Genomic DNA, 12,539 nt, shown 5'->3' on the forward strand with positions numbered 1-12,539 from the left:
AGACTCCCTGCCGACTGTGAGGACATTCTTTCATCTGTTCTTAACCGCACCGTGACTTTGAGATCAACTTTTTTTTACATGTAATTCGTTTTCATTTGCATATTTACTGTGGAACTTCTAAGCGGGTCTTTATCAGCCAAGAAGCCAAATGCACTGTATTACCCAGAATTCTCTGAGAGGTCTCCAAGGTTTGACTGACAAATGAGTGAACGCCTTACGTATCGGAACAAACAGCTCAGTGTTTATTCTTTAAATAACATATTCTGGAATTTTGTTAAGGTTCCAGTCCGTAAATATGTAGGGTATTGTACTAGAAAGGAAACAATGAGGTAATGTCATCACCAGAGATGGGTAAGATACTATTTCAACTTTTAGAAGATTTATTCAACTCTCAAGTCTTTAAAGCAGAGGAAGCGCTCATGTTCCTGTCTGCTCTGTTTGTTTCCTGCCACAGACGGACTCTCCTGTCATTTCAGATCCAGCCACCCCTGCAGTATATATACCAGCCCATTTCCACTCATTCCCTGCCAGACGGGCCTTGACTTTCCAGAGTTTAGTTCTGCCTGCCTGACCCAGCTTGTCTCAGACTCGTGCATCTGGTTTTCTACTGAGCTATTCACACTTTTGGGGCTATTTATCACTATATTAGAACAGCGCTAAGACTGCACTACAATGTAAAATACAATCTTTTTAAGGTATTCTCCTTTACTTTTCGTTGTGTTTTACCAACAGCCAAAAGATTATTTTTGGCCTGTCATCAAATTCCTTGCGAAATTAATTTAAATTGACAACAGTTGATATAATAAGTCTAATACTATTACTGCTTTTATTATCATTATTATTCTACTATATCCACTGCTGCTGTTTTCTTCCATCATTATTCTGCTTCATTTATATCATATGGACTGAATGTGTTGTAACTCTGTTATGTTGTTCATCCCTCCTCTGTTGCTCTCCCAGAGGTTTCTTCCTCTTTTCTCCCTGTTAAAGGGTTTTATTGGGTCCTGTACCGATGTGAGGGTCAAAGAACAGATGATGTCATATGTTGTACAGATTGTTAAGCCCTCTGAGGCAAATTTGTGATTCTGGGCTAGACAAAAGAAATTGAATTGAGTTGAAATAAGTTTATCATTTTATCTGTCGAGCGTGCCTGCCTTTAATTAGGGTAAGTGAACATAAACCTCTCCAAAATCTCCCTCCCATTATTCACTTGACTGTGCCTTATTCAAGAAAAATAGGCTGTATCTAAAGATGTAAAGCAAATACAAGTGCCTTTGAGTTACTTTAGCTACTTGCCCTTTTGTTGATAAAGAATACATATATTTAACAAAGAAAATCCCAAACTATATATTAAACACCACATTTCTATCAAAAGAACAGCAATTTCAAACATCCCATCAGCATCAATGTGTCAAGCTGAGAGGTGAACTTACGTGTAAACCTATTTAGCCCTGGGGTGTTTTCCTCCTCTGAACTGTCTTCTGTAGGCAAACAGAGATGGCACAAACAGAAGGCGGCATGGACAGTGAAACACACAGCGAAACACAAAGGGATGGAAGCAGACACTTGCAAAAATAACACAGAGGTGTTAGACAGCTTCTGGCATGGACGTGGAGACAGAGAAACAAAGCGCAGCAGCGAGAAGAGCATGTGGAAAGCTTGAACACAGAACAGTCATGCTCAGACCTCTTCCTCTACGCTACAGATGTGGTTAGAACAGGTGTTAGCGACGTGCTGCTGGTAGTTTATTCAAGTCTTCACACACTGATATATGCCTTTATAAACATTCATCAAAACCAGCTTCTCTGGATGGTCACTGCCACACTCTGTCATCTTTATCAATTTTCAACTACTATCGCCTAAAGGCCTAAGATTGTAGATTGTTTTTCTTGTTTTCCTTTCTTTTCATTAGTATTCGAGTAATTCCTTTGAATCTGAAGTCTGAAGCCATTAAATGCATCTTGGCTCTCTTCAGAGCCATAAGTTCCATTTACAAAAACATTCATTTGACCTCACAGAACAGATGAGTATCGCTGCCTCGATTGGTTAGACTCTTTGTGTTACAGTGGGACTTTGGGGAATCCGAACTGACCGTTTTAAAACGAGAAAGTCACACAATAAGACGAACAAACTAACCACTGATTGAGGCAGCGGTACACCAGAAACTAATCTGTTCTGCGAGGTAAAATTACTGGTTTTGTCGACTTCGAAAAGCGCATAGATAACGGCTTCGGTTCCCCGTCGGAAAGGGTCGTCTGGCGGCAAGGTAAAGCGGTGAAAATGTTTTAAATATAGACTGGTATTGATTTTTTTGTGTGTGTCTAAAATAGGCTTTGCTGCTGCCCCTGCCCACAGCAGTCCATTGCTTTGGTCCCATGCTGGTTCCCCTGCCTGTTTCTTCAAATTGGGGGAGTGCCGACTGCCATCTATTGTACGTAGTACACCGACTATGGATAAATACCTCATACAACACCACTTAAAAAACTCCACACTATCCCTTGAAACTTGGAGTAGCCGCTAGCCCAGAGTAAGATTTTGGTTTGGTTTGGAGAGCGGTCACAAACATGCCTCAAGAAACTCCGGGGAGTCCGTGCTACTTCTGCTACTATTACATCGTCCAACTGTTTGTGTTGAGATAATCAATGCTATTGTTACAGTTCAAATGGCCATTTATATTTCCAGGACCTGCATGATCGACAGAACCCCTACTCGATTTGGTTGGTTCGGCTTAGCACGCAAAGTTTCATGAAAACCTGTTCGGAAATTCACTCACCTTGCTCTGTGCTGCAGTGCCACTGATGAAAGTTGCGGCCTACGAGAATGAAGCTCCTCGTGGCATCTGGAGGCTGGCTGAGGTTGTGGGCGAGAGGGAACGGAACAAATATGTCTCCAGATGCGGGGCAGCTAAAAGAAACAGAGACAGACATTATTGAAATGTAAATGACAAATCTGTGTAAGAATGAAGAGACGTCAGGTGACTACACTCAGTTGTCTCCTGATGTGGAATGGTTTCTTTCCCTCTGTTATGCACTGTGGAGGAGTGTAAACAGACATTCCCTACCTCAAACAACCAGTGGGAGTCACTAGTGCAGCTATAAGGACGTGATCCCTCACTGGCTTCCCACCAGGCAAGCACTTGTGTACGTTGGATGCAAGAACAAGGTGGAGGAACAACCGGGCATAAAACCCTTTGCGTCTCAGCCCACCATCTGTGTGCTCTTCGACAAATCTTCATGCAATCCAAACTTTTTGTTGCCTTCGTCTTTCTGGCAGTGAAATGGAGTCACATTGAACTCATATTGTCTTGTTCAATGAGTTAGATAATTATGCCAAAAGAATGAATGAAGAAAAATGTTCCCAAGTTATCATTCGGTCTGTGGGAATGACGCGAACAGAAATAAAATCGACTACCATGTGTGTATTTGAGATGAGTCACCCGTGAAGGTACTGTAAGTTTCCCCTTTTTCTTGTAATGTAAAATAAAAAATACAGAAAGGAACCTTAAAGTCTTGAAATGCACTTAAAGTCTTACACCTTCTACAGACATGACTTTACGTGACAATACACTCAAATATGACAAATATTTCCAGAAGGCATTTTATGCATTTAGATTAAAAAAATCTTGAAATGGCTGAAACTCTTTGAAATGTTAGTTTTCAGCACACGAAGCCCCCAAATTTGGGGGCTAGAGGGGGAGGGGGGGGGGGGCAACAGAGTACACACATGTAGTACAAATCACTTCTGAGAATGAATAAAATGATATTTTATGATATATCAAAAACCTACGTAACGAAGAAATTCTGATAAAATAGACCATGTAAGCTATTTTACTCACTCAAAAACATATATATACACAAAGTACTACTATATACTACAAGTGGTACCACAATTTCACCTATTTTTCGCCAGGACACGGCAAGCTATGTTCTCCGTTACCGATACCAACAAAAAACTAGGGCACTTTCACAGACAAACCGCATATCAGAGAGCACGAGGACTCCACACTGAATCCAACCATATCTTCCAAATTCCTCTCCTTCAAACCATTAAAAAGTTACAATCCCTCAGCCACAGAGCAACACACAGCCAAACAGCAAAAAATTGTAAACGCTTCGCACCTTGAGATGGTTTTCTGGAAGAAAATCACCAAAAATCCAAAATTAATCCTTTCAGCCATGTGCTCCTGGTCTCTCTGCTTCGTTGTGTGAAAAATCTGAGTCTCTACGAGCTTGTATGAAGGTTAGGTTGTCTTTTTCATTTTGGCCAATGGGTTTGACCCTTGGGGGCGCGTGCCACGGTTTTCGATTTTTATTGGCTTCAAATTCTGTCAATCAACTCAAAGAACGTATCATTACACTCCTTGGACTCTTCCGCATTCAACGCTGTCATCAGAAGGCTCTGTAAGGTTCAAATGAAGTCTGTGAAACTGGAACTCAGACGAGGATGAGTCCTGTTTTACAGGTTTATATAGGGCCCAGGCTCTCAAAATGATGCCAAACTGCTGTATTAGATAGATTGAACACTATTAGTGATAAAAGAAGTGAAATATATAGTTATATAGTATATAAAATTACAATAAAACAGCTGAAAGTGCTGCTTCCAAAATCGGAATTGACCTCGGCTGACCTGTACAAAACCATCGATACTTCTGGCCTGCTTCGCTTTATCAAAGCCAAATTTGTTTTGGAGACTACTGACATGACTGCTATGATTTGGGAGAGTTTTTAGGCTAGCCAGGGCCTCATTTCAAGAACAGCAGCTTTTTTTTCCAGGCAAACCTGAACATTTTCAATTTGAGCTGTGTGTTATCTTCATTCAGCATTAACCAGTAACATATACACTGATATGTACACATATTAACAAATCTCACAAGTGTTAGTGTTATTATTCCATTGAAATTATTCAAATAGTTGTAGTTAGAGAGATAAGCCCCTTTGAGTATGGGTATGACATTTTCGAGCAGAGGCCTAAAAATAGGGCTCATGTTAAAGAGGTTAAGCCCTGTAGATAGCTGAATTGTTTGCATTCAAACGGGGCAGCAACCTTCGGTTCTGCCGATTGAAGCCAATGAGAAAGTGCCTTAAACCTTCATTCTCTCTAGTGTCCACCAGGGGGCGACTCCTCTGGTTGTATAGAAGTCTATGAGAAAATGACTACTTCTCTCTTGATTTATTACCTCAGTAAACATTGTAAACATGAGTTTATGGTCTCAATCTCTAATTTCAAGTCTTCTTCAATACAGCATGATGTTCATTTAGTAAATGATGGTCCATTTAGAGTCAAACAGACCATAAAGCAGAGTATGCTTTAGGGCGAGCTTACTGCGATTGACAGGTCGCTGCCACTACCAGAGACGGATACAACGTCTCTACATCACTCCTCCACATTCCAAATATGGTCACTTCTGTTCATTGGTTGCGGAAAAAACAACATGATGACGGCTGTATTCCAAGATGGCAACAAAGCAGATGTAATGCCATTTGACAAGTAAGCACTGAAAACAGTTGGACGTTTAGTTGAAGTGTAACTATGAAGAACGACCGAGCACGGCGGGACAACACAAGTTCGCCCCCATTCCTTTTCTATAGGACAGCGTATGATTTTATTTTGCTTCATGTTTTACTTGTTTTCAGTCCAGTCGACGGTTTAAATGTGGGAGCAATTTCTTTTAGAGTAACCTAAACTAATCAGTAACTGATTATGAATTCTTTATGGGCTAGAAGAGTCATTAGCATTTCCATTCAGTGTTCGTTTTCACATCAATCCAAAGAAACACTTTAATGTTTCCTCTATAGATGAGCATCTAGTATCTCGTACACAAGCTTATTTATAGTGTTTGATTTCAATTAAAACCACCTTTATTTTTAGTTGAGAGGGTTTGATTTAAATGTGGCTTCATATATATTCTCATCATAATCCATCCAAGATCTTCCTCATTGTCAGTCTTTTGGTTAATTTTGCACTACATTGTCATTTGTAAGTGCCTTCATCATTTCAAGTGTTAATTGCAAAAAGAAATGTTATTAGCAATCGCTTTGCAAGTCCTCCACCACACTAACTTCATACCCAGCGCAAGCGTCTCACCTCGTCTTTTCAAAGGCCTTCACTGTCGTGTCGCTGGCCAGAGAACTGACCAAACTGACGATCTCTGCCAAGATGGACGGCAGCAGGAAGTGCGAAGCCATTTCAGCCGTGCACTGCTGAATGGAGGGGCAGCCTGTGATCCAGCAGCCAAGAGAGAAACAGAAAGAGAGAGAGACACTTCAGCTCACTGAATACAAAACTTCTCATTGTCAGAAGATGCTGTTCTTTGTCAAATTATTTTCTACCCACTCTGGCAGAAAATAAGATATTTAAATAACACTTACCAAGTTTAGCCATGAAAGTGATCCACGGCTGGCAGGTGAGCTGGTAGATGGGGTGCAGAGTGCCCATGTCTCCCTCCTCCAGCTGAGACACCTGCCTCCTACACAGCCACAAACAGATACTGCATCAGGGATGGGTTTCTTTTTTACAGGAGTGTAGCTCTACTTGTTTTAAAGCCTTGTTGATCGTTTGCAATGACAGGTGCTGAGATTTTTGGCTTTCACAAATCAATTTTAGGATGGTGCTCTAGAGGAAATTCATGCTGAAACTCTCTGCTTACCCATGGTGCTGTAGTAGTAGTAGTTTACATAACATTGTGCAGTGAATGTGCAAGTTTTCACATAATGTGTTCTGCTACAACTGTATGAGTTATCCTGGATTGGCTAACTTCTGTTGCCCCTTGCCAGATGTTTAGAAGACGTACAATAAAGCAACACATCTTCGAAACTTTATGTATAGAACAAAACAAATAAATAAATTAGATAATTAGCTGTAGCACTTTTTTGAATCATAAAATTGTGTCCAAGTGATGAGTACCATCTCAATATTTACTCTCCTTTAGCTCTGTTTTTGGACTCCTCCACCGTCTGAGGGAAATATCCGTCTCTTTAGCTGCTAAATGCTCCACTATGTTCTCCAGCTAATCTTTAAATGTGTCTGTCTGTCTGGTTACTGGAGACGTAGTGTGCAGTGACTTGTTTAGGGCTTTGTCACTGTCAATTAAACATGTACACAAAAGAAGGAAAGACCTATATTATCTTTCAAAAACATAAAATATAACATTTAGAAAACATTAATACATGACTTTTGACTGAGAGAAGAGGTGATCTTTTTGTGGTCAAATCTTTGGGGTTTTAGCACACATTGATAGTAGTTCAATGCAGTGACGTTAACCTCACCTCTGGGCCTGCTCCAGCTCCACAGCCATGGCTTTCTCCTGGCTCCACTGCTGCTTCACGCTCTCCGTCTTGTGTCTCCGTCGTGCTACTCGGCCCTCCTCTCCTTTTTCTTGCACTATGTCATCAGTTGTCTTTGGGCTCCCAAGCTCCGAGGGATCTGGCTTACTCTGCGAGGGTAGAAAAGGAACACATTTAAGGCACAGATACCCAATGTAACAATCACAGACGCCTCTGGTTTTTAATTCAAATCAATGAATACAGTGATTGATTGCTGCTCTGAGGTTTGGACACCATGTAGTTATTTGGTGTCCCTCTGCTTCCACATCTTTTAATTAGTTCTATTAGCTATTAGGCAAACGAACCGTCTAAAACAATAAAAGTTAGCAAGATGTTTTCCCCCCACTGTTTTTCTGGGCACAGAGCAGCATCTGTGGGGGTCGGAGATGCACTGGTTTGTGTTATCACTTGTGGCCCCTACCGGCTGGTGGGTTAAGAGTAGTGAGTGAGGAGTCAGCAGACAGTCAGTGGCAGTATAAAACAGGCTATAAAAGGTCTTTTGAGAAAGTGTGAGTCACCACAACCACAAGAGGTCCTTGAGCAAGCAGCCATAACCGGCTATCTAAAATATTATGCGGTTTTCTGGGGCAGAATAGGAGATTAGCCTTGGACAGACACAGACGTGCACACTCACTCAATCTAGTGACGCACAAAAACGATCGCATGATCCTCGTGGCGGTGATAATAATATCAGCAAGTAGGTGGTTTCAGCTAATTATTACAGTCAGCTAATGCAAGAGAAATCCCAGTACAACTATATAATATTAACAGAGTTATACACCCCCTTACAATAATATGTCAATGAGTATTGTGATAAATGCAAACGTAGCTCGTGATTAGGCTACACACAGATGAAATCCTTCAACCTTTGGAGGCACTGACCAGTATGTCCCAGAAGCTGCGGCGGGTGCTCTTGCTGGTGGGCGTGGTGGACTCGGGCGTGCTGGTCCCCGTCACGGGGGGGCTCCCTACAGCTTGGGTTAAGTTGATGGGAGAGGGGCTGGTCTTAAAGACCCGTGAGCCACTGCGCTGCCTGGGGCCATCCTTCACTTCTTTCACCTCAGGCAGAGGAGTCGCCAGTCCTGAAGACAACACTTTAAGACACAAACAAGTCACATTTATATCTAAGAGACATTTTATGTTTTTACCAATATAGAACTCACAACATAATCAAGCAGCTCAATACAGTGTATTGGCAACTAGCGAGTTTTATTTTTTTTCCTCACAGTGAAACTGGGAGCCTTCAATGATGTAAATAGTGTTAAATTAAATAATAAATTAAATCAAATGAACTGTAGACAGCTGGAGATATGTGTGATTTGCCTTCGGAAATTACACTTGACAAAAAATAAGTATAAATACAATTGTAAGAAAAAGTCGTGGTATGTAAAAAAATAAATAAAAATGTGTTGAGTGGCATGCGTCTCTCTTTATCGTTTGAGTCAGTTTGAACTAGTTCCACAACTAAACCCGACAGGTCCCCACAAAGACTCGGATCACTGAGGTGAGTAAAGCTTTTGGTTTGTTTAATTTCAAATACATTTCTCTTTTTCTTTTCTGGACTGTGCCGCATAAAATAGAAAAGTAGCAACATACTGTAGCTTGGGGTCTCATCCCCGGTTTAGGTCTCAGTACCAGTCGGGTTCAGTTGAAGCACGTCTTAAAGACGTAAGTACGCACCAGGTTCAGGTCTTAGTTAGAACCCGCATTGAACTCCTCCAACCATTGAAGTTGCTGTTTACATGTCGGTCTTCATCATTAGACATTTGTGTGGAACTGTCATAATTAGCGTATTAACTCCTGACTTAAAACGTGTTTTGTGAGATCAAAGTAACCTTTGCCAAACATATTCTAATCTGTTCATACTTAAGTCCACCCGGAACATTTGAAGAGATCCCCCCTGAGATATTGTGTTTACAAGACCCTCTCAAACAAATGGATGACATCACCTTTGGCCTCTTCTCTCTGAGCTTTGCTCGCCGGGCAGAGCGCCCCCACGCACAGGGACTTCGGCAAGACTCTCAGCTCCATGACGACGTCGCAGAGAGCGTGGCGCAGCGCCCCCTGCAGTTTATCGCTCAGCTGCAAGGGGCTGACGTTGCCTTGCTCCCAGATGTCAAACCGCACATACAGCTGTGGCTCTGTTAGAACACAAGCAGACACAATCCTGTTGATTCAGCACATAATAAAGGGGGATCAGCAGCATCTGGAAAACACTTAGTCATGTTAAAATGAGCAAGTCAAACATTGACCAAATTGCTTTACCAGGACATTAATAAAACACAGTCTTTATGTTCTAATAAAGACAAATGAGTACATATTAGGGCTTAGGGGTTATGGTTAGTATTCGGGGAGGGGGGTTGGTGAGAGGAAAGAACCAACTTTCAATTTGAACAAGAAAGCAGCAAGGTTTATGGGAAATGTGGTCAGCAGCACTGAGGCTCTCCACCATGGATGATAGAGACCGACATTTAAATAATTGTCGGGAGTGTCCACATGCTGTCCTCACCTCTCTGAGATCCCTCTCTGTCAGGCTCAGCAACTCACAAACGCACCTCTTCCACTTCAATTGTACAGGTTGATAAAAATATAATACAGCTCATCTTTAGACATAACAGAGAAACTAGACATTATGAGTGAACGCCCTTTTTGTGATCTGGCACCAATGCAAACATTCCTCTGTTACGTCCTTCCTTTTTTCAGCAAAATGCAAACTTCTAATATTTTGGGTCACCTTTCATTAAAGTATACTATAGCACAGATGGGGAAATGTACTATGATTGTGACTCACTGCACCGGCACATTTTAATTAATCAAACCAACCTTTTAAGTGTGGCTCTATTTTTAATACCCAAAACCAAAACAGCTGGAGTCATATTTGTCACTTCTCTCTTGTTGCAACACCGACAACAGAGTAGAGCTCTAGAAACACAATCATATTAATAAGCCCCCAAAACCATGATTTAAATCTGATTTATGGCCCTGCGATGTGGTGTCACAGTGACAAATCTAGCCTCCAGGAACAAAGATCTCTTCATATCACAGAGCGGTATTCATTTACCAGGAAGATTTACTCATTCAATTTTAGGAGGCATTTAATATTCAGACTTTAAATTTAATAGCCGGACTGTTACCCATAACATAGCTTGACGTTTATGACTGCAATTAATCCATTTTAAATTAGTGCAGTTTATACAATAAATTGACTCCCGGGACTCACCGTAAACTTGTAAGATAATCAAACTGTAATTCTAAAGGGGGAACGGCACTGATTACACACATCACATTCAGTTCACTAGTCATGGCTAGCACCGCTCTGTGTATGAAAACTGTTGTGTTGATTTATGAGAGTTTAGCCACGTCTCAGAACATAAGCCTGAGGATGTGTGCCGCCACCTGGTCTTAAAGGCATAGTTTGAATGTTTTGAAGTGGGGTTGTATGAGGCACTTATCCATCGTCATTTCCTACAGTAGATGGTCGACAAGTTTTGTGTGAAATTATCATAATTAGCATTTCAATTCTTGAGTTATGGGTTAAAGGGTGTTTTGTGACATCACAGTGACCTTTGACCACCACATTGTAATCAGTTCATCCTTAAGTACAGGTGGACGTTTGTGCCAAATTGGACAAAATTGCTCAGAAACATGTTTTGCAAGTTGTTTTTTCCAATGAAGTCTGGTGGCTTTAGCGAGAGTATAGATGGATACAACGGTCTCAATTCACTGTCGTAGAACGCTGTCTCATAGCAGAGTTAACTGGCGAAAATGTTCTAAATATAGCATACACTTAAACTAATATGTTTTTTAGGTGTCGAAAATAGGATTCTGCTGCTGCCCCTGTCCACAGCTGCACATTGCTTTGCCCCCGTATGGTGACTCCTGTCTGTTTCTCCAAACTGGGGGCAACCGCCATCTACTGAAGGTAATACACTGACTTTGATAAGTACCACATACAACCCCACTTTAAAACACATTAACTATCCCTTTAAGATGTGATCTGCATCTGGATATCTTATTTGGATCAGGACCAACACGTATTCAATCAGGTTTAAATGCACAGAGAACACATTGCAATCACCTGGAGGCAGTCTGCCACACAGTGATAGAATCTCAGCCAGGTATAAATGATCCCCTTCCTGCTCAGCCTGGATATCTGCAAGTTGGGCTCTGATTGAAATGTGGGCAGGCTTGTCTTAACCAGGATGCATATTAAAACCTGCTATAAATGCAAAGGCCCGTGATCAGATGTTATTATCCAGATATAGTTCTCGTATTAATACCAGGTGCAAACCTAAAGCCTATCTTACAAACTGGAGACAATGTGGGTGTTTACCTGGCAGTAAGGGTCTAATAAGTATATGTCATAAAATTGTATACGGGATGTGAACATTTTTGGAGTTTAGCCCACACTAACAACCACACTAAAAAGTCAGGATACGGCAGTCTCTTTTGACCATTTTTCAAAACTGCACAGGACAAACAACAATATTTTCTCTCGCCATGGTGCATTTGGTGTTTCATGTACATTTTGGGCACCGATTCATTTGAACCTATGTGCTAGGATTGTTTTGTGCTGCTTCCTGTCCATCTACACTGCCAGCTCTCAAAAAAAGGCAAAATGCACACAAAAAAACAACTAGAATAAATTACAGCCTTGTACTTGTATGCCTCCACTAATCAGTCATGTTGCAGTTTACATCCATGTCTGTCAAAAATGTCATCACGTCATCATTTTATCCTATAAGATATTGGTGAGAAATTGTCATAATTGACATTTGAATTCTTGAGTTATGGCCGTGTTTTGTGAGGTGACCTTTGATCCGTTCAGTTTTCAGCTCTCCCTCTCTGATCACATTCACCAGGGACGAACTTTTGAACATTCCACATCAATTACCACATCAATGTTTGTCACTGCTCCTCACACAACAGCTCTCCATGGGAGCGCTGGTTGAACTGTGACGGCAGGGATTTGAAACTGCGCTCAAGTCAATACATCTGGGGAACGTCTCCTGTCTGGACATCAGGATTGACGAAATGCTGACTCAACAGATCAAACAGACCTTTTCAGATCCACTGCCCTGTGCTTCGCTGAAACCCGGCTTGGTAAGCCCATCTCGGATACTACCCGACACTGCTGGGAAAACAAGGGGGGTGGGATCTGCTTCTAAATAAACAAAGGTCAATGTGCTAATGTCAGTGTTAAGGAAAACATGCGGT

General features: G+C 41.4%; 1 protein-coding gene across 1 annotated transcript in view; it reads right to left on the bottom strand.

Annotated features, from left to right (window-relative positions):
* Positions 1 to 12,539, bottom strand: part of szt2 (SZT2 subunit of KICSTOR complex) — a 108,508-nt gene that overhangs the window by 34,852 nt on the left and 61,117 nt on the right. Inside the window, exons 52-58 of the mRNA XM_079158648.1 lie at positions 9,272 to 9,463; positions 8,205 to 8,416; positions 7,266 to 7,432; positions 6,369 to 6,466; positions 6,085 to 6,217; positions 2,774 to 2,904; positions 1,434 to 1,481 (exon numbers count right to left, since the gene is read on the bottom strand). Coding sequence (XP_079014774.1) covers positions 1,434 to 1,481; positions 2,774 to 2,904; positions 6,085 to 6,217; positions 6,369 to 6,466; positions 7,266 to 7,432; positions 8,205 to 8,416; positions 9,272 to 9,463 — 981 coding nt within the window. The remainder of the gene's footprint in view (positions 1 to 1,433; positions 1,482 to 2,773; positions 2,905 to 6,084; positions 6,218 to 6,368; positions 6,467 to 7,265; positions 7,433 to 8,204; positions 8,417 to 9,271; positions 9,464 to 12,539) is intronic.

This window comes from Pholis gunnellus (assembly GCF_910591455.1).
Source record: "Pholis gunnellus genome assembly, chromosome: 4".
Lineage (NCBI taxonomy): Eukaryota > Metazoa > Chordata > Actinopteri > Perciformes > Pholidae > Pholis > Pholis gunnellus.